The 23396-nt window shown below is 41.5% G+C and overlaps 1 protein-coding gene across 2 annotated transcripts in view; it reads right to left on the bottom strand.

The window, feature by feature from the left end:
* KCNH5 (potassium voltage-gated channel subfamily H member 5) overlaps positions 1 to 23396 on the bottom strand; it is a 157166-nt gene that overhangs the window by 20238 nt on the left and 113532 nt on the right. For both annotated transcript variants that reach the window (XM_068148930.1, XM_068148928.1), the window contains exons 9-10: positions 20572 to 20824; positions 8126 to 8322 (exon numbers count right to left, since the gene is read on the bottom strand). In XM_068148930.1, coding sequence (XP_068005031.1) covers positions 8126 to 8322; positions 20572 to 20824 — 450 coding nt within the window. The remainder of the gene's footprint in view (positions 1 to 8125; positions 8323 to 20571; positions 20825 to 23396) is intronic.

Raw genomic sequence — 23396 nt, 5'->3', positions numbered from 1 at the left:
GGCAAGATAATCACCACCTGTTTCCTGAGCTTTGTCTGGATGGAGACAGGGTAGACGGAGATTCCCCCCTCCTCCAGCCAGGGTCTTGCCCAAACACACAGATTTCCTGCCACTGGAATTCCTGAGGGACAATATTTGACTACATACCTAAGGACTAAAAAACTGTATAAAAGACTTGAGCAACTGCTGGTTTGTAGAGAGAAACAGAGGAGAGAAACAGAGGAGAGAAACAGAGGAGAGAAACAGAGGAGAAAAACGGGGAGAAAAACGGAGATGAAGGAAAACACAGGAGACGGGCCAGGCCGCTGAGAAGCCGGGACAATGCTGCTCCGGAGAAAAGAAGCTGCCCGGAGGACCACAGCTCCAGCCAAGCCTCAGCATCCTTTCTCTACAGACCCAGGCTGCCCAGAGGAGCCTCAGCACTGTTCCTGTATCAACCCAACATCTCCCCAGAGGACCACAGCTGTTCTCCAGCAAAAGCCTCACCACGGTTTCTCTACAAACCAAACATCTCCTGCAGCACCTTTCCTCCACAGACTTTAACTGTCCTGGGGGGGATGAGGGGTGTGGTAATATAATTCCTTTCCTCTTCTATCTCTCATCCCTCTCTCTCTCTCTCTTCTCCCCTTCCCTTCTTACGTCCACTTTCTCTATTTTCTCCCTCTCCCTTTCTTATTTATCTAATAAATAGTCTAGCTGTTGATACTTTGGCCTCGTTTGTGCCCTTAATTTCACAACACGGGAATATTTAAAAGAACTGTGTCTCCGGACCGAGACATCTAATGTCTCCGGACCGTGACAGCATGCCATTAAGGGTGCTGACCAAAGGCCTCTTAGTCATTGACAGGTTTGGGGCATCAAGCACCACTCTAGGAAGCCTGTTCCAGTGTTTGACCACCCTCTCAGTAAAGAAATGTTTCCTAATGTCCAGTCTAAACCTACTCTGGCACAGCTTTGAATGATTCCTACATGTCTGGTCACTGGACACCAGGAAGAAGAGACCAGCACCTCCCTCTCCACCTCCCCTCCTTGGGAAGCTGTAAAAACCAATGCAGAGGTTCTCCTTTTCTCCAAACTAGGTAAACCCAAAGTCTTTAGCTGCCCCCTATATGTCATTTCTTCCCACCTTTCACCAGCTTTGTTACCCTACTCTGGACACATTCAAGAGATTTCAGGCTTATCACCCACTTCTGCACCCATCCATGAACACAGTCACAGCCAAGGCAGGATGGTGTACTTGCTCCCATACCCACAACTTCTTACAGCATGACCCAAAGGGTGTTCAGAAGAGACCACTGTAAGGGATGTGATGAAGTGGCAAAAAGGCGAAGGAAGGAAGGGAGAAAAAAGCCAGGCTCACAGCTACCAAAAACATAAGTGAGAAAGCAAATCCACTAACAGCTTTTACAGCAATCCCTCTGCTCAGACAACTGTCCCATGCTGTCTGGCAGAGGCACAGAGGGGTGAAGTTAATGCTGCTGCAGCTTTCTACTTAAATTTTTATGTTGCTCTTCTACCTAGCAGTCATGCCCAATCCTCCAAGGACTAACTTCCTTGTGCTTTGATTGCCTTAAACTCAAATTCCCATGTCCCTGAAGAAGAGCAAAGGCACATAGTATTGCTCAGTGGAGCAGGGAAAGGAAAAGAACTGCAAAAAAACTCTAGCCTCAGATCTGTAATCCTCACTCACAAGAAATTGTATGGGTGTCTTGATGGCAGGAAGTGTAGCATGGACTGTGCTTGGCTGTCTGTAGCCACACAGTTATGAATGCACAAGGGATTACTCCATTATCTGTAATGATAAATTCCTCATGTGGGTTTGGCCCAAACATATTAACAGTTTCTCAAGACATTCCCGGGCATGGGGACTACTGTCAAGTGGGTGAGCTTGCATTTGAAGTGGGCTGTTCTGTCCTCTGCAAGCTCAATATACATGTCTTGTTACCAAATGAAACAGTCCTCTAGGAAATATTGCAATGAAACATCAACATATCTAGAGATAGCTGTGAATGCGATGAAGCCAAACAACAAAAATTTGACAAGCACAAAGGAAGTTGCAGAGTCTGCAACAAAATAAAACCAAACTGATTTTTGAGGGTGTAATTTGCTTGCTCTGTAATCATCCTAAACTGTCACTACAACTGAACCATAGCTATAGGACTTCATTTTTTGGGGTATGCTCATATTAAAACAAACAAAAAAAACCAACAAACCACAAACAACAAACCTACCTAAAAAAAACATAAAAACCCCTGGCAGCTAAACACCAGAGAGGGACAGGAAAGGGCAAGAGCATCCTGAGACAAGGTAAAACAATTTTTCCTTTCCCACGTGGAGAAAGAGAAAGCAGTTTGGTGAAATTATAGACAAGGGTAGCTTGTAAGCTCTAGGGAAAGATGTATAAATACCCCCTTTATATCAAACCAAACTGACTTTATTACTTAATTAAATAAAAAGAAAAAAAAAAAAAAAAAAGAGGGAATAAGGTGCATTACTTTTGTTGGAGTTACAAGTGAAGAAAGAGGGGGGAGGAAAAGAGGTCAGAGCTTTGGCTTACACAGTGAGAAGGGCATCTTTTGCAACAAGAGAGTTGCCTGTTACTGCAGTAATGAAGCAAGAGCTGTAAACACAAAATCACGGTATCATGTCCAGCATAGCTATGGGCTGTGACTAACATCACTCTGTTTTGTCCTGGAGAAGTGAAGAAGGATGTCACCATGCATGGCTGGGGGACCCTTCTATGTTCCTTTGCCTTGGCAAGGGTCAGCAGCAGTAGGCTGCATTAGCCTGCAGAGGCTTTGAGTCCCTAAAAAAATTCAGACAGGGTGAGAAAACATGCCATACACATTCCCACCAAGAAGCTGATCAAATTAATTCTCAATAGGCTTGAACAAGCCACTGAGTTACAAACAAATTCTGAGTTAAGTCATGCCAAAAGCCTTCTGGCCATGTAAGCTATAATAGAAATTGATCTGTTAGATCTGCCCTTCCTGAGGCTTGATCCTGCACTCCCTGGCACCCTTGCCACCCTGCTCAAACCAGCAGAGGAATAAGCTGCACATGCAATAGTACAAGGAGTGAGGGGTGGATGAAGACTGAGTACCAGCCTGAGGGTGGGCCATTCTTTACCACAGGCCAGGAGTCCAGGACCTCACTGAAGCCCCCAACAGCTGATCTACATTATTAGTCACAGCAGCTCCCTAAGTACCACATTTTCCTCCTCTGCTTCTCTTCATCGATAATGATGGGAAAACTTGCCATCATCACTGTCCCACATGGAGAAAGTTCCCACTTATAGGCTGAAAAAGAAGTTAAAAATTGATGACAAACCAGCCAGTGCAGATACAACACTGGGCAGAAGAGGTACTCAGCATGTCCTGCTCCACAGTTAGCCCATAGCTTTCTGTTTGCCAGTTACCCAAGGACAATGCTCTGATGCCTGTGTAAGCAAGTCACTCCTCACAACTCATCAGGGCTCAGTGTGAGCACCAGCTGGCAAAGTACAAACAGTTCTGAATTAAGCTGCTGTAACTGTGAATGGATTTCAGAACTCAAAGCCTGCAAAAGTCCTCAGGTTCACCAGAACAGGCAACCTTCAGGAGCAAAGGCCAACACACTTTCTGTCTCTGACACTGCTTCTGCATCAGGACACTTGCTAATATATCACATCAGTTGAAGAGTCTTACAAATTAAAAAGAAGGGGAATCTTGACTGAACCTTGGTACAATCTTCACTTTTAGGAAGCATGAACACAGAATTCCAATTAAAACAAAGCTTTTCTAAAAACTGAAACACAGAGATGACGAGCGATTCGGTCAAGAAGTGACACACAATTCAATAAAACCTCAAGCAAAACCTGAAAGGCAATTTAAAAATAAATTATTCTCATCTGAAATAGAAAGAAAAACAGGACATGTGTGTTAAGATAGTCTCACTAAAAAAGCCTCAGAGATACACTGTGCTGGAGGAATTAGTTCAGTCACTTGCAGTGTTGTCCCTGGCTTTAGGAGTGTCACAGCAAACAACTGAGCCTCCGGATGCTATTTTGCTGCCTCAAAGGTACTCATTTCTCTTCACATTTCCTTGCCTCATTTTGCAGCACACCTTCCAGGAGCAAATGCACCAGAGGTCCTACACAGATAATTGTCCTCTTCCCTGGCTGCTCCTGACTCAGTCCTTTAACGCAGCTTATTTTGTTCATGGCAGAAAATAGCAGAGTGTGACCATGTACCTTAAAAGCTGGGGGGAAAAAAAACCCTATGCTTTACTGAAGCACAGAAGAATTTTAGCTGTGATTTCAGGAGGGCTAAAATTTCAGTTCCATTTTTCCCTGTGCTTGCACAGATTGTGTTGGTCTAGCAGTCAGGTGGATGCTGGGCACTAGCTGGTGCAAATAGAAGCAATGATGAGAAAAGAAAAACAAACAATCAAACAAACAAAACAAAACTAAACTTTAAAAACATTTCAGCTGAACACTTGTATTTTGTGGGAACGCATTTAGTGTCTTGATGTAGGCCTTCCTTCCTGAAGCTTGACTGTCAATCAAGTGTACATTCATTTATTCAGATTTGAGCCTCCAAGAGATCTGTCTTGGGCTCCACTCCTCAAATCAAGCTCCAAAGCTCCAGCATATAGAGAGGCTCTCCTCCAGCTGTGTAAAATCTTGAAAGGCACTGAATGAATTAGAAATTATTAATATTCCCTTCTAACATCAGAAGGCAGTAATTAACTCTTTGAAGACTCATCCCAAATACTGCTTTATAAGTCTCAGTCCTCAGAGGCAGTAATGTAATCTCATTGTGATTTTAAATGATATCTTTTCAGATTAATTATTTTCCCTGTTTGAAAAAAAAAAAGAAAAAAAAAAGTTCAAAGTCCTGGTTCTGCCTTGGAGTGTGCATTACTGACTTTAGATGTGCCATAAAGATTTCAGAGCACAAAATATGACACACTGCAATACTTTGCAATTACAGATTAAGTCACCTCACCACCCTGGGCAGGAGAAATGACTGCAGAGTGAAAAACTACCAGGCATGCTCACTTTATGGGCTCATAAATGCAGCATGATGGCTGAGCTACCTAACACAGAAAAGACAACAAAAATCCAGAGTTTATAATAGCATGCTGAGCAGATGTCTTAAGTAGGTCATTCAACATGCCAGGCCTCTAAATGTTATTTGGGAATGAGGAAACATTACTTTCCCACTTCAGTGAGACTTTCTCTTCCCTGTCATGTGGAACTAACCTTTTGCGCTCAGTACTATTATTAATTTATTAGCCTTTTGAATATCTAAATTGTTTTGCAGTCAATGAACTACATCTAAGCGCTGGCTGAGGGACAGTCCAGCACAAATGTGTGTGTGTGTGTGCACACCCATACACACCTCTCTGTATTTTGAAGAGCAGACCTGATGAAAAGACAACTCTGTCTATATATTTTTTGACAGTGAGAACAGCCATTTGCTTGAGCACAGAACCACAAGGAGTGTATTTTTATTATAATTAAATGTCAAACCTTGTGAGTGATGACTATGTAGAAAAAGTGCTAAGTATATTTCTATTGAAATCAATTAAGGAGACAATGATTTTCTTTCCATTTAGATTACATAACTCCAGCACAAACTGCTGCAGTACAGCGCAGCTCTGTCAGCCCAGTTTCACCGTCTGAATGACTACTTTCTGTTCACCTGATGAAATTTTCCTGGGTGGCATTGCTTTTCCTACGAGAGAAACTCAAGATCAAACACTTCTGTGCCCAACAGGGAATCATGTATACTTTCAGCAGATACAAGGTTTGAAACAATCTCCTGAATAACCTTATGTAACAGGACTTAGATTGTGTCCCTGATGTTGAAAATAGCATGATCTATTTTGCACCTAAGAACAATAACAGAATTTCTGCAAAGCAGGCTCTGGCTCAGCACATCTTACTGCAATACTAGAAGTAAGACTCCTCCCAATACAGTTATTTAGTAAAAACTGTAGGAGACACCATAAATGGAGTTAATCTGATGCACCCTAGGTATTTAAAAGTCAGTGATTATGGACTGTCTCAAAAGTCAGCAGAATGGGAATGGTTTTATCACCTCAGACTGGGCACTGAAGAGTGCTCTGATGATTGCCTTTTGGAGGAGCCATTCCTCACAGGCTATAAAGGTGACCAGTGACTAGCTTTAACATCATTTACCAATCTTTATTGAAATTAACTCCACCCTGCATGCACCACATTGACACAATCTTCCTTTGACTCTCCATCTGCTCTCATGTAATGCTCACACGTGCCCCTAACCAACATTTCCTTTCCTTCTGCAAAATCTAATGTCTCTTTAGAACTGCTGTCCTTATTGTGAGTCACTGTCCCCATGGTAAAGCCGATATATCTAACACTGAGCTAGAGAGCAGGTATCTGTACTGGGGACTTGAGCCCCACAAGTATTTCCACCCAGGTGGCTCCCTCTGCCAGGGCCCTGCAGAGGAACCAATTTTTTTTAAAAGAGGTGTGTGGGAGAGAAGAAACCCAGTTAGAAGGCTATTCCCCATATGCATCCCTGCACTAGAGAGCTGGCCTCCATCACATTACATGTCAGGAAAAGATATGTATGTGTTTTTGCTGTACACAACTAATGGGGGGAGGGGAGTCCCAGGAAACTAACTGAAGTGTCAGGTTCACAGTTTTAAGAAGGAAATAATACATTTTGGCACAATGTATGTGGCCTTCTCTTGTCCCATGAAATCATTGCCAGCAATGCTTGAGCAGAATTGCCATCATGTGCCTGTAGCTGGTGCCACATCTTAGGTAGGTGAGATGGCAAGGGGCATATGCTGAAGTCAAGGCTTGGGGGACACCTTATCACCAGAGAAGCATAAGCTAGAAAGCACAAACAGGCCTGCAAGCCTCAAAGCCCTTCTTCAGGTCTGAAGCAGAGTTAGCAACATTCAAGTCAGAAGTAAACTCATGAACTGGAACCAAACTTGATTACAATTCAGCTCTTTCAGGCTCCAGCACAGGCAGAGGAGGATGTCATCTGCTTTTTGTCATAGGTAATTCACACCATACTTGGTGTATTAAGGAGCACAACGAAGGCACTAAAAATTAAACATCCTTTGAAAGAAGCATTTGTAGCGTGTTCTAGTGGCTAAAGGAAAACCAGACTCAGAAAAGTAAAATTCTAGTTGGGTTTAACTCCTGTTACTGCAGAGACCAAAACTATCTTGTGAACTACTGATGCAGCCTTGGTATGTCATCAGGTGAGATGCCAAAGGTACAGCAACAGAAAAATGTGTTTCAGCAGCTAGAGGATCATGGTCAATGCTTAATAATGTATAAATCATTGTTATGAGATTTCTCTATGCAAATGAAATTTATACAACCTTCATCAATCTTTAAAAAAAAAAAAAATTCAAAAACCTATAAAGATTAAATTTTGCAGCTGCTATGTGAATTAAAGAATCCCTTAACCTGTTTTCAAGATATGTCCTTATAGCTAATTAATTTTTAGATGGAGTGCTCTTTGAAAAGACTACTGGATAGTGAGCACTGCTGATTGATTGTAAAATGAGCAAGAAGGTTTAAGAAGTAGAGCTGTGAATGTAAAATCACTACCAAGCTTTATTAACCTTGCCATGTTAAAATACTGGACTATGCAAGTGAGAGAAGCAGGTATTAATACAATACTTTTGCTGAGTACATCTTTCTTATTTAGTATCAATACATTTCTCCTGGTTGGTTTAGGCCATGCAGATCCATTAGACTGTCCCCTGACCTGCATCTTAGCAGTCGAGGGTCTAAACCTCACCTCTGAGGAACGCAGAACCTGGATTTTAGCTGACTATAAAATATAACTTTATATATTATGCAATGGGCAAAAGAAGCCAAACCCCAGCAACTGTGAAAAAAAGGAAATGTAATTCATACATTTCCCTGCCAGAGCTGCAAATCTATGGGTAGCTTTTATTGACCCATCATTAACAAACAGTGACAACACTTATTGAAAGGCCAGTTAATCAGCAATGACCTGAAAACACCGAGAGTAAATTGGTGGTTGTTAAACACTGCACACAGTCTGCAAGAGCATGCAATCTTCTGGTGAGAGAAAGGGGCGGGGGGGAAACGGTCTTGCCTTACCCGTTTCCTCAAATTGCAGGTGAGCGTGAGGTTCCTGGAGAACGAGTTTGCAAAAGCAGTATAAAAGTCCAGCACTTTCAGCAAGGCTTCTCGTTTGATAATATGTAAATCGCAGTAGGTCAGAGCCCGTACGTTGGCACACGCATGGGCCAGACTGGTTTCCTTCCAGAAGATATCACCAAACACATCACCTTTACCTGGAAAACAGTGGCACAGGTGTGTTAAAAAAGGTAATGCTTATAGAGCATTCTTCAGCACATAGATGATTTCTTCTCAAAAGGTCTTATACTTCCAATTTTCTACCACAAGCTCCCAACTGTGAAAACTAATAAGGGTAAAAGTTTTTAAGTATTTGACATACTTGAGTATCCTTAGCAGCAGACCCAGGGTTTTAAGGTATTTATAGATTGCTCTGTGAAGTGTCACAAAGCATAAAAGCTAGATTGTAAAGGTCTCCTTGTAGCTGAAGATGCTGGTAATGCATTTCTCAAAGGTTCCTGAATATAAGAACTTAACTAATATTCAGATGATTAAATATTTCTGAAGGTCTGTTTCTAAGGCATTGAGGAGCACTGCTCTTTCTGAAAACATATGACATCTACAGTCTAACATCACCATGGCTTTGCAATGTAGTGCAAAAGCCAGCTTCTTGGGCCCAAGGACCACATTGTAAAGAATGTTTAAACACTTTTAATTAGGTGTGAGTGAGAACATTGCTTCTGAAAAACCTCCCTGAGACTTTTAACCTCTAAATAAACAGCTCTAAACGTTAAACATACCCATAAGTCCAGTTTTAAACCTAACCACAAGCTTACACTTAAGTCTGTATGTAAATGTTTGCCGAGTAAGAAAGGGTTTGACACCTTAGACACCTGCATGTATAAATAATTTCAACCAGATTTGAAAATGAGACTTGAAGACTACTTCTATATTGGTAGCAGAACAGCTGATGCTGAGGTCCTACACATTTTGAGGACTTACAACTACCTGTAGTCCGGTCTTACAGAGAGAGGAACTCCAAGGGGCAGAAATGCATGTGATGTGCTCTGACATACTCTAGCTTCCTCTGCTAGATACCAAAGCAGGTCAGGTTGGGAGGATTAGGACATCAGATTCAAATCACACTTCTGACCCAATGATAACACCAGCAATGGATGTAGACTGGAGATACACTGTCAGGTCTGGACTTTGTGGTGACTCTGAAAAGCAGTAGTGGCAGCACCAAAAAGCCCATTGAAGCATCCAAAAGCTACCTCTTGCTGCCCAGCTGCTTGCTAAATACAGGCTGAGCAAGGGCCGTGGTGTGTGGTTTGTGGCTGAAACCATAAATCCTGAAGCAGAAACCATGGTACAAATGGCATTTTCTCTTTCAGACCCCAATGATATCCAAGCATATTTATTTTAGCAGTTATTAAAAATAAACTAAAAACAGTCAGCCAGTGGTGGTATCACTATTGTTTTCAGGTAACTCAAGCATCTCCTTGGTGAAGGTTAGCAATTTGATAGTCTGGAGATAGAAAAGGTAATACATTTTAATAGAATAAAATAGAATAGAATAAACCAGGTTGGAAGAGACCTTCAAGATCATCGCGTCCAACCTATCATCCAACACCACCTAATCAACTAAACCATGCAACCAAGCACCCTGTCAAGTCTCCTCCTGAAACCTCCAGTGATGGCGACTCCACCACCTCCCCGGGCAGCCCATTCCAGTGGGCAATCACTCTCTCTGTGTAAAACTTCCTCCTGACCTCCAGTCTGAACCTCCCCGGCACAGCCTGAGAATGTGTCCTCTTGTTCTGGTGCTGGCTGCCTGGGAGAAGAGACCAACCTCTGCCTGTCTACAACCTCCCTTCAGGTAGCTGTAGAGAGCAATGTGGTCACCCCTGAGTCTCCTCTTCTCCAGACTAAGCAGCCCCAGCTCCCTCAGCCTCTCCTCACAGGGCTTGTGTTCCAAGCCCCTCACCAACTTTGTTGCCCTTCTCTGGACACGCTCCAGCAAGTCAACATCCTTCCTAAACTGAGGGGCCCAGAACTGGACACAGTACTCGAGGTGTGGCCTAACCAGTGCAGTGTACAGGGGCAGAATGACCTCCCTGCTCCTGCTGGCCACACTGTTCTTAATGCAGGCCAGGATGCCATTGGCCCTCTTGGCTGCCTGGGCACACTGCAGGCTCATGTTCAGCCTACCATCAACCAGCACCCCCAGGTCCCTCTCTGCCTGGCCGCTCTCCAGCCACTCTGACCCCAGCCTGTAGCACTGCATGGGGTTGTTGTGGCCGATGTGCAGAACCCAGCACTTGGATGTGTTCAATCTCATGCCGTTGGACTCTGCCCATCTGTCCAGCCTGTCGAGGTCTCTCTGCAAAGCCTCTCTACCCTCTAGCAGATCAACTCCTGCCCCCAGCTTGGTGTCATCAGCAAATTTACTGATGATCGACTCAATGCCCTCATACAGATCATCAATAAAGATGTTAAAGAGGATGGGGCCCAGCACTGATCCCTGAGGGACTCCACTACTGACTGGCCACCAGCTGGATGTGGCACCATTCACCACCACTCTCTGGACTCGGCCATCCAGCCAGTTCCTAACCCAGCTCAGAGTGCTGCTGTCCAAGCCATGGGCTGACAGCTTGGCCAGCAGTTTGCTATGGGGGACGGTGTCAAAGGCCTTGCTGAAGTCCAGGTAAACTACATCCACAGGCCTCCCCACATCCACAAGGCAGGTCACCTGCTCGTAGAAGGAGATCAGGTTGGTCAGGCAGGACCTGCCCTTCCTAAATCCATGCTGGCTGGGCCTGATCCCTTGGCCATCTTCTGAGTGCTGTGTGATTGCACCCAGGATGACCTGTTCCATGATCTTGCCTGGCACTGATATTTTAAAGAATTTGTAACATTTCACTCAAATTGATTTTGGAAATGCAGAACAGAGGAGTAATTTATCCATTGTTATTACTTTTGGGGGTCAGAGGCTCTATTTCTCTATTTTCATTTCTGTTTTAGGCATTGCATCCAGTAAAGCATATCTAACATTTCACATGCAGAGTAGAACAAAATGTGCAAGTCCTTACCTTCATTTTTGTGCTTCTATATTGTAACAAAAGTCTATCTAGCAGAAATATCCCTTACAAAGATTATAACTGCATTCTGATTGAGCTACATTTTCAATGTAATTACAATTAACTATGAAACATAATATAGCTGCTATTATTTATAAAATAAGTTGCTTTAAAATGCTGGGATCACAGAGCATTTCCTAGTTACACATAATTTAGCCAATAAACTGAAATTGAAATTACAGAAAGTTTTCAGTTAATTGTCCTTCTCTATACCCATATTTCAAAACCTGGTTACATAGAATAGTTTGGAATGGACCTTAAAGAGCATCTAGTTCCAAAGCCTCTGCCATGGGCAGGGACACTTTCCACTAGATCACATTGTTCAATGTCCCATCCAACCTGGCCTTGAACATTTCCAAGGACAGGGTAGTCTCAACTTCTCTAGCAACCTGCTCCAGTGCCTCACCACCATCAGAATGAAAAACTTCTTCCTGTGTTCTCCTGAAGTCCATGATAGTGAACTTGATGTGCACCCTTCTCACTACCCTAAGGATGTTGAACTCCACCATTTCATGGTCCCTGCAGCCAAGTCTCTCATTGAGTTTCACCTTCTCCACCAACCTCTCTCTGATGGTGAGAAAAAGGTCCAGCATAGCATCTCTTCTCATTGCCTCCTCTGTCACAGATATACTGGTGTTCACAGACATATTCAGCACAATTATATAATTTATAAGAAACAGACCATTTCTGAAATGCACAGGATTGCTTAATGGATTTTCTTTCTGAGGTGGACACAGGACAGAATTGAGTCCTGCTCTCAGGAGCTGCAGAGTACAGTAAAAAAGACAGAATTCATTAACAGAGCCTATTAAGATTTCCCTGCTGAAATGTAAGTAAAATCCTTGTTTTCTTTCCAAATTCAAGGTAATACATAGTTAATATAGTAACACACAGTTAATATAGTAATACAAAGTTTTTCAACCAAGAGATTGAAAGCAGTGAATGCTCAGTCTGAAATTCCATGATGGTGTGTTTCAGAATATGTACCCAAAGAACAGATAAATGAAATTGCCATGCATAAACTTGAGAACAACTCATTGTCTTCAGTTCAGTGTGGCAGGAAACTGCATTGGGTCCCTCAGAAAGGCTGGAACGTGATGAACTGAACCTATTCACTCTTCCCTAAGCTATTAGTCACTGGTTTTGAATGGTGAAGCTGCAAGCTCCTCTTACACCATGGTTTATTCTTTTCAGAAAGTATAAAATCTTGTAAGTGTTTAAAGATACTTGAAATTGATATTTTACCCCCACACTTTTGAGTCTCATTTGCCTGTCATAAATGTGCTAAGGAGCTACTGAATGAAAACAAAACCAGGTTCTCCAAAACATGTCTTGTCACATACATAGAGAGGTTAACCTACTATACCTCATCCCTGTTAACTGCAGTTCACCAAGAGCAGTAATTACTCATTCAAGCTTAATTTGACAAAGTGCAACTAAATGAAAAAAAGCCTTTCAGAGTTGCAAGAGAAAATGTAACTGGTAGGTCTGAAACACCAGCTACTCAGAGGCACATATACCTTGTAGGCTTGCACAACATATGTGTATCTCCAGGGAAAGCCTGCGGCTGGGCTGAGAACACAGAGGTGCTTGGGTCTCATGCAGCCTGCTCTCTAGAGGCTGTTACATTCCAAAACTGCACTTCCCTGAGCCCTGAGCAGTTTTAATATCACTCCTGAAGGAGGTGAAGCTCTGGGAATTCCTCCTGACTCTTTTCTCACAGTGCCTGAAGCATCACTGAAAAAAGGAATGCTGTATATTAGAGTGGGAACTGCTTGCATATGTTCTGAACTTGGTATGAGGAAAAAGAACAGTGAGGATTTGGATGCTCTGGATTAAAGATGGGAGGATTACGGATGTAAGGATTTGGGGACTCAAAGAACCACAGAAAAAAGGAGGAGACATGCAGGTGTTGGTGACAGGCATAACTTTTGCTGAAATAGCTACACTGGTATCATTCTAAACATAAAAATTTGCTGGTGCATTATATACATATGTCTGTATATAAAACGTATGTGTATAGTCATGTGTGTTCATGTATATATATATACATATATATATATAGAGAGAGAGAGAGACAATCATATGGTATGTAGCTACAAAATAGAAAATTACATTTCTATACACTATTTTACCTTTTATACCATGATAACTCTCCCACATAGTAGTGAGGGGGGCACCTCCACAGCTTTACACCACAGACTGACCTGTCAGTTTGTGAGACAGCAGCTCATGCCTGGACCTTTCAGGCAGAAGAAACTCTTAATTATGAAATTCCCCAGGAGCTTGGTAAAGATATGAAAAAGTCCTTAGATTCAGAGAGGGAAAACACTTGCAAAACAGCATCTCAGAACCCATATAAGGCAAAATTTATCCTTCTCCAGAAGTGGACTGAAACTGAGCTAAGAAATATCCTAGTAGACATGAGAAGTTGATGGGGCCTTTGGGAGAAAATTTGGGCAGGCAGTGAGAGAATAAATCCTTGCTGAGAAACAGCTCTAAGGAAAACCACGTAAAAGGGACCATTCTTAAGGTGGTAAGGTGTTTTTCTGTGCTGTGAAGTCTTAGCCAGTAGGCCAGCTAACCTTTCTTCCATTTTTAAATATCTCAGAAGTCCATCAGTCACACTAGCAAAACCCAGATGTGACAAGTAATGTAGGCTTTCCATGATTACATGCTCAAGTTTTCTGTTGCTTGTGAAATGCAAAGTCTGATTTCATTGAGAACAGAAAAACTCTGTTTTGTAAAGAAAATATTCACCTACTCAGCTATGGCCATGAAGTGATGGCAGTATGCACAGAAGTAGAGCTTAGTAACCAAATATGAAGGCTGCAGGACAGACGTATCTCAAACTGATGTAGAAATCCAGTCAGCAAGGAGGGAATCAGCTTCTGCTACCCAGAGCAGCACACAGCCCTGTGATAGTTCAGTGAGGAGGTAAGCTCTGTAACTCTTTGCCATGGGACATTTGAGCTAGTTGCATAACTTTCCAAAACAATTGGATGTATTAATGAAATGAAACCCATCTGTGGCTAATAAACACAAAATATTTCCCTCTGAATGAGGAAGATCTGGAAATATAATTTGCTGGAGTGATGGAAAATATTCTGGAGAAGTATCACTGTTTGCTTACTTCACCTTCCTACTTTCTTCTGCACATCCACTACTGGCCAGTTTTGGAGAGAGGTTGGTGGGCTGACTGGATTTCTGGACTTAGCTGATACAGTTGTTTATGTCTGAAGAGGGGATCTGGAGAGGGTGGGAGTGATATAGTGTTGCAAATTTATCAGCTGCCTGATGCTATCGGGGACATCATTGCTTCCAGTAAGCACAACTTCAGACATGCAGAGATGACTACTAGACTGTGAGAGAGGTTTCCTTGCCTCTGTGAATATTTTAGCCAAATGTTCAGCCTTTTTCTAGGGCATCCAGAAGGGCCAGAACTCCCTTAAAATTGTATCAGAGCACTGACTAGTGAGAAATCCATCTTTAATGGACTGTACACTAACAAGTGAAGGGCAGAATGATGGGAGGAAGTATAATTTCTAACATTTGAAGGATTATCAAGAGAGTCAGTAAAGAAACAGTAACAAGAGACTGAGACAAGGACTCAAGTCCATGCTGGCAAAAGTACTTGTACTTAACATGATACAACCTTCACCATCTACACCTAAAAACCCAAAAGACATTTACCTTTTTCCCAGCACTGAAGGCTGCAGCAAGATCTACAGAGATATTCTCCCCTCATCTGTCTCATTTTGAGTCCAAGTGTCTCAATACTTCATATTTCTCTAGAAATCTAAGCTCCTGAAGACAAGGTATCTCCATTTTGATTTTATACAGAAATAAATTCTATTCTTCCTGAGGAAATAAACTTGAAAGCATGCCCATTCCCACCATCTTCAAAACTCATAAAGCAAATCAGATTGCATCAAACTGTTAGCCTGATTTAAAAGAAGTAGATCACACAATTTTAAAATCATTTTCCTTTTCTTGTACTGCCAAGACTTTTGAGTTCCTGGGTTTGGCAGTGAAGCATGGAGGTCTGATTCAAAACCATTTCAATTCAGTGAAAGGAACCTTTCTGACATTGGAGGCTGCAGATCACATTTATAACACACCAGCTGGCACTAAATTAAGATGGATGCTCCTTGCTGTAGTTAACTATAATGCAGATACAGGCAAAAATACTTTAACAAAATAATGTGGAAAACTGAATGCTACCTTCAACCCTGTCAGCAAGAGCTAATAGCACTTTTGAAGACACATCAGAAGGACTAAATTCTACATGGCACCATGTATGCCAATCCAGACCTGCAAGAAATGACTTAGACCAAGGCACATGCTTAAGAACAACTACACAGTGCAAAGCAGCACATCACGTTGGTTCTCAGGTCTGTAATCCTCTAGGGATTTTGCAAAATACTTTGAGATTCAGCACTTAACCAACCTGCATCACGTTAATTATTGCAGTCCTAGTAGCTGAAAAAAAACCAAGCCCTTTCCTTTATGAGTCATTTTCCTCCTAGTTAATTTAGAGCTTTCACTGGTTGGAACAAAAGGGAAAAAATTCCTATAGATGAATTAGGACACAGGCTGTTCTGAAAATTGCCACCAGGTACATGTTACTAACCTGGAAAAACTCTCACAATTAGCCTACTTTGGTTTACTTCACATGACAACAACAAAAAAAGTTCCATATAAAATATCAAGAACTGACCTGACATGGGGCAAATTCTGCCACCTTCACTCCTCTTGAAAAGAAACTCACAGTGCAACTAACCCAATTAAAATCACAGAATTAGCTACTAATTCTATGAGACGGAATTAAACTGGCTGCTTTACATGTCATACAGTACATCACACACAGTCCTGTTTGCTCAGAGCACATGTCTGGCTGTATTACAGCAAGAAAATTCAGCATGTTGCTGGATCCCAAACACCAAATCACTACTGACCATGGACAAGAGCTCTGGAGTGCCTTGGTTTGCTGCTCACCTAAATGGGATTTGCTACTTGGTCAGCCCCTGTGTGATATGATGGGATATTTAATCTTTTGATCTCCAAACACATGTAAGATTAAGAATAGGGGAAGATTCACCCCTATTTTCAGCTGCCATATCAAACTCGCACTCTTGCTTTCCTTAGCTCCTCTGATACTGTGTCATATCCCCTTTCTAGACCTGGAGATAATTAATGAAGCAGACCTTTAATAAGTGAAACTCTAGCTTGCCTAAAAATAATAAAGCCAATAAACAACTGGTTATCTGAGACTATATGCACAACATGCTGAGAATTAATATGCAACACATAAAGGCAAATAACTTGAATAATATGGGATCAGGACTCTAAGTGTGGCTGAAACACCAGCTATTAAATCTATATTTGTTTTGGCCTGACTATCAAAATTGAATGTATTCAGCAGCAGTCCCCACTAGGATTTCACTGCTCAATGTATTTTTATCACTATGCAATTCAAGCAATATTTTTGATCAGTTCCTACAATCAACATTTGAATGTCTTGGGTTATTATTTTTCTGCTGGCAAAATTACTTCTTTATACCCTGCTAATCAATCTGCACAGTTTAAGTTACTATACAACTCACAGGGTCAGCTGTGCAAATAGTAGGAGCTGGAAAGTGGATTCCAGAGACATTTGGTTGGCATCACCATTTACGTGAAACTCCTCAACAGTAGCAAATTCAGGTTAATTGTGGCAGGGTGAATTGTTAGGTGTCCTCTGCTAGCAGATGCCTCATTTCATTAGCCTGTGGGGCTTCAAACCCTTGGTCCTTCCTGAGACTTCTCCACTGATAACACCTCCACATGCAGAGCAGTGGCAGTTAAATTGTTTACTCCTGCTTGAGAGCATGGAAAATTACTGATGTGCTTTCTCAGGGTCACCTCACTTGCCAGAAAAGTTTTGATAATTAGAGACAAGACTGTTTGCCCTTCTCCATTATTCTGGCAACTGCAGATGAGTTATGTTAAAATGACTAGGTCTTGTTTTCTCCAGTGAAGCAGCACCCCATCACAACAGCTCTGCATAACTGCAGCAGTCAATGCTCACAAAAGGTAGGAGACTGTCCTCAAGGAATGGAGATAACTAATGAGGGGAACATAACAGGGCACCTGGGTATTTTCATTAATGAGTCCTATAAACTGCAGATCTACAGTTGGGTTCATTCCCTTACTGTACCAATTTCTGTAACACTGATTACTCCAGCAGCTGGGCATTTAATGAAGCACAAATGAGAACAAAACCAAACCAGGGAGAAAAACAAAATGTCATAGTGCTGCAAGTTGTCCTGTCAGTAACTGGTTTTCACCTGGTTTTGAGCACAAGAAATGCCAAAGCTGGGGCTGTTGAGCCAGGAAAACTGCTGCTAAACAAAAGGATGGTTGTCTCCCCAGTGGAGCCTGCAGAAGGCACCTGGACAGGATGTCTGGTCTCCTAAGGACATTATTTTGGTAGGGAAGCTGGATGCACCAATTCACCATGATACCAGGAAAGGGAACACGGTAAGGGAAGATGGAAAAGCAGAAACATCAGAGGGAGATTCATGCTGGCACCCAAGGGAGAACAAAGCCCTTCACTTTGTACAGAAGTGTGAACGTAAGAGACTGAAGATGCATGTTACATTATTACATTTTGGTGCTCCTACCTGATTCACTTTTCTAGGATATTCCTCTTTTAAGGATACACCAGAATTTCCATCTGCAAGTGATCATGGTGGGAAAAGGAACACACCTTTCTCTCACTTTCAGCAAGGCAAATAACACTATCATGTTGAATAATCCTGCACTATTGAAAGAGTAACTGCAAAGTACGAGTTTAAAACAAACAAACCAACCAAACCAACACCTTAGGATGGTTCTGCAAGGAGCAGAGGCTGGCATACAGCATTGTCCTGCCATGCTCCTGCTCCCACAGAGGAAGTTAATGAGGACAAGTTTCCAGAGGATACCTATCACATTTCCATGATGGGTTACTGCTGGGGAATAGAGAAAGTGGACAGATTGGCAGTACAACCCCAGAAGTTGACTATCCTTAGGAAACTCAGTGTGAAAGCAGATGCTTGGGGTATTCAAAGTAGGCTTCAGAGGTTTTCATGCTTTTAAATCTCGCTTACCCCTTAAGAAGGTTCACTTTCTTTGTGCTTCTACTTCTTGAGGCTGAACAGATCAATAAAAATTACGCTCTTCACAGTCTGATCTGCAGTTACTATTTTAGGTGCCACAGCTGCCACTACATATGGGACAGATTTTCTTCCACAGGTGAAATTTTAGGATACAACATCTCATAATTACTTGGTTCACTATTCTGTTAAATAATCTGCAAGTTCATGAAAAACCTCTCCAATGTGCTCTTTGACTAGTGGAAGCAGTTTATCTTGCTTTAAGCTACATGTACGCATTCTGCCCATGCCTGTAGTACACGATAAACGTAGCTCCAAGTCATGGGATTGCCGATCAGCAGCCACAGCACAATCAAAAGGCACTTCTTGGGAATTAAAAGTAATTCACTTTAACTACATATGGCTAAAGGTTTCTCCAGCCAAATGGAAAATAACCTAGACAGTAGATTTACCATATTACAATGTAGAAACAAGAAGTTCTTACTGTCATTCCAAATGTACAATACTCATTACTAAATGCAATAAATGTTTGCATGTAATCCATTTAGGGCTGGCTTCTAGTTCAGTAAATTACATACTTATTGTCTGGTTTCATTCTACTACCCAGGGTTAAAAAAAAAAAAACATATTTATTTGTTTAAAGGCTGCTACTTACTCTTAAAGCTTTTGGGTTTTTTTTAAATAGCTGTAAGGAAATATAAGATATTGCCCATGAGATTAATAATGAAAATGAAACAGTCCAGTGAGATGAAACACAAGGACTATTTTACTATGGAAATTGCAGATTTAGGAGTTTTCATCATAATGACTTTACAACTGAATATGGAACAGATTGATTGTTACATTAAATCCATATTTTATTAAGATCTTAGTATATATTAGAGCACAGAAAGCTGCAGCAGGTATTTCACGGGAGTGTGGATATTCATTTCCCCGAATTCATACTCTCCATCTGGGAGGACCCAGGTTACACCCTTGGGGAGCCATCCCCATGGAGTAGCATCCACACACCTGCACACTGCCCAGCCCCACCTCAGTACAGTACACACATACATACACAAGCTTGTACATTGACACATCAGGAGTCTCCTTCAGCCACATGCTAATCTCATTTCTCCTCTATTCTCACTTGCTGCCAGCTGGGAAGGAGCTGAAGCCTTGATTCATAACCAGTACTGACTCACATGTCTGCCCTTTTCCTATATGCCAGTGCAAGTCCTAAATGTAACCCTCATCTCCCAGAAATTATCCCCATGAGAGACAAGAGGGAACCATGGAGCAGTACAGAGCTTCAGTGAGGCTGAGAGATGCCCTAGGACGAGGTCACCAGCTAGATTTGCCCTCAGGGAGACACAGCTCCAGTTTCAAAGAAGGCAGATAGTGACTATTTTAGAGGAGATGAGTTCTATAATACATGGGTCTGTTTTAAACAGACTGACTCTGAATGGTTTTTCTGTAAAGCCACCAGTTCTTCCTCTATGCTGTTTTGCCACTGGGGATGATTTCTGCCTCAACACTAGTGCTGACCACTCAGTCCCACCATTTGCTACACCTTTTCCAATCTCATACAAGCTAGTGAGAGTCTGCATTAGGCTCTTTCCCACCCACCACTGCCAAACTGGACACCACAGTGGAGTGGTGAGGTGATTAACCTAGAGCTCTCCCATTACTGAGACTCCTCACAGCTGTGACTGGATAGATGGTGCATTTCTATCTCTGCACAGTTGGATCAGAATATTTCCAGTAGAGCTAGTTCACTACAAGTGACAATTTTGCTTCCTTGTAGAGACTGTTTGCAGGTGTTATTCTGGGCTAGAATATAGACAAGGGAAAATCCTGGTGTGAAGGTTAATGTGCAAAACCTCCTGAGAGACTGCTATAAAACAATGCACATTTCTTCTACCAGGCTATTTAAAAGATTTCTAAGCACAGAGACACCATTCCCTTCTGCTCAGAAACACTGTTACTGTGACCAGTGAGCAATACTGAGCAGAAAGAGCATTCCCAATGGCATAAAAGATGAAAGACTTGCTTTTAGAGTAGTGTCTCTGGAGACTCTTCTCCATCCTATGACAACCACTAGCATCCTGTAGTCCCGGCTGATGTTAAGCAAGACTAATTAATATTCAAAACTAAGCAGAAGGCAAATACATTCAAATCACTAGCATTTCAATAGAGATCACAGTACCTAAAATTGCCACCACCTCGTCGTCCTGAATGACTTCTAGGGATCCCGAGACCACAAAGCAAAGAGCATCAACGCTTTCCCCAGCATGATAGATGAGGTCCCCTGGGGCACAATGGATCGTCTGGAACTCCACAGCCAGGGCTCTCAGGCAGCCGTCACTAGCCAGCCGGAAGGCAGGGTGCTCATTAAAAACTTTCCGGTTTAGGTGCACACAAATATCTGCTCTCATGTCCTTTGGGCAAATTGAGAGAACCTGAATAAAAGAAAGATGAAAAATAATCAGCTGGGAATATGACAGCAGGCCAGTGTACGCTTTATGAAATAACTGAATGGAAGGATCTTAAGATCTGCCTGAGGGGACACCAAGATGCACCCATCCATCCATCCAGTTGTTTTGTAAAGGTTACAGTGGAAGTTTTATCTTCTTTTTCTACCCATCTACTACTTTCACTGCAGCTGAAAGAGTGGTTTAGAAGGGACTATTCTATTAGACTGCTCTCATTACTAACACTTTCCACACTTCCAGAATTGCAGGTAGCAAAAGTATGTCATGTTTGTGGATAGCCCTCCAGTCTTGGTGCCCAGACTATCCACTCACTGATACACTCAGCCCCTGCAGGAGCACAGAATAGACACTCAGAGCTGAAGAAGCTGGAAGACATACAAGGACAGACCATTCACAACAGAAAACAACATAGTTTGCTCGCATCCAGAAAACCTAATCTTCAAGCCTTGACGTAGATCACCACTTACCAATGTGTATCCAAACACATCTAGGGTTTAGTTTCTGAGTCCAACAGAGATTCAGTAAGTAACGTGCCCAAGAGGGCTTACAGACTAGACAATTCAAAGATGCTTAGACTAGAACAAAAAAAGTGTTAAGAAACCTTATGAAATGCAAAGTAATAAGTAAAAAGCTGTCCTGTGAACATGAAGATGTCTTCATAACAGATCAATTAAATAAGACCTTTAATTAATTTCTTACCTTAAATAGCTTTCTATATTGAAATAGTAACACAAATATCCAGAAGAAAGCAAAAACCTGTGGGTCTCATTAGGTTTGTAAACTGTCTGCTCAATATCTACACATCTTCCTGAATAGCCTAAAGTTCTAATAACCCTAAAAAGAATGGTAAAAGCATATTAAACCTTTTAAAGTTTTTCTAGGATAATTAATAGAAAAGAGCATGAGAAGGAGAGTACTTTGGAAGTTCCATATAAAGAAGACTGCAGATCAATAGTACTGATTAATTTCTGATTAACCTGGCAGCTTGCTCTTCAGGTATTGAGAGATACAGGGACATTGGATCAATGCGTTGATTACCATTTAATTTTAGCAAACAGAGGGAGACTCTGGTAGCCCTGACTAAGCTTTGAAACAAACAGTCATGATAATATTGTAGTAAAGCCACGATTTTAATTTCTGTTTAATGCAGAAGAAGTATAAAACGTATTAAAGTATTACTAATGATCGTAAAGCATAGCATGGGAAAAGGAGCAAACAATTTCTAGTTTACTAATACCATTCAGTCCCTTCCTCATTTCAAGAGATCAACGTTCCTTTCTGGTCGAAGATATAATGAATGCAAAAAGGTGAAGCAGAAGTTAGTTTCCTATCCTCTGTACTATGACAGTGTGAGGCCAAAAGGGGCTACTGCAACTACCTGCCCTAATCTCATGAGCTTGTAATTTTTTTCGATCCCAAAATACACAATAAAATTATAACCTAAAAGGCCTTAATTTCATACTTTCAAATGATGTAGTGTAGTTGTTCCAACGGACAGTTGCTCTCTCTTTTAAAATGTGTTATTTCTGACTGAATAATTTTTTGTTTTAATTTCCAGCCAACAGACAGCGGATCTCATGATGTTGCTCAGGTAAAAGGCACACAATCATCAGAAATCTTTTCCGCACATAGGTGCATATAGGATATCGTCAGGTCCTCTCTCAACCTCATCTTGAATAAACAAGAGGGATGATGATTCCTCTGCCTAACACTATGAAGCACAGTATCTCTTTGGAAATGTCCCCATAGTGTGAGGTAGTCTCACTTAAAACCACCTTCCCAGACCTGCTAGATAATTAGCTTTTATTTGATTTAAGACAGAGTAAGTCAACTTGGCGTAATACTATGTGTTTGTTATGAAATGATGTACAGAAGATGTACAGAACATATTAAAATACTCTGCATAGGTCTGTTTTATCATAAAAATTAATAACAAACACATTTGACAAGACATATCCTCTGTAAAACATCATTTACATTAGTAATAATGTCTTGTCTGAATCACTGTTGACCATATCCTGTATAACATTTCCATAATTTCATTAGAGACAAATGTCAATTTTACAACCTTATACATACCCGAGTCATTCTATTTACCACTAGAAATATGGGCACACCTTAGTTTTTCAAGTAAGAATCAATAATTAGTTTTGAGAGTGATTGTTTCACCTCAGCCCTACTTCTGGATCAAAGAGAAACCTCATCTTTATTGCAATAAAATAGAAACATGTGATCTTTCTTCTTCTCAATAGTAATTTAATGAAAAAATTTGCTTTCTTTTGTATCAGGATTGAAGATTTGTAATATATTTATCTTCTCTTGGACCTAAATTATGGCTTGAAGTTTTTTACACCCTTTTAATACTTTCAAGTAACGTAAGTGCTTTTGACTTAACAAGGCTACGAGCCATGAATTCTCTGACTCTGCTCTCAAGAAAAATGTGCACATTCATACATGACCGATTTCCAAATTTTAACTTTAAAGGTTCCAAACCACAGGGGAAATCGGTTAAACTATTACAGAGGTTGTTACTGTAAGA

The sequence above is a fragment of the Melanerpes formicivorus genome, unplaced genomic scaffold (assembly GCF_026170545.1).
Source record: "Melanerpes formicivorus ecotype bairdi unplaced genomic scaffold, bMelFor1.0.p_v2 SCAF_17, whole genome shotgun sequence".
Taxonomy (NCBI): domain Eukaryota; kingdom Metazoa; phylum Chordata; class Aves; order Piciformes; family Picidae; genus Melanerpes; species Melanerpes formicivorus.
The sequence above is the reverse complement of the archived record's forward strand: the minus strand, read 5'-3'. Positions and strand labels throughout refer to the sequence as shown.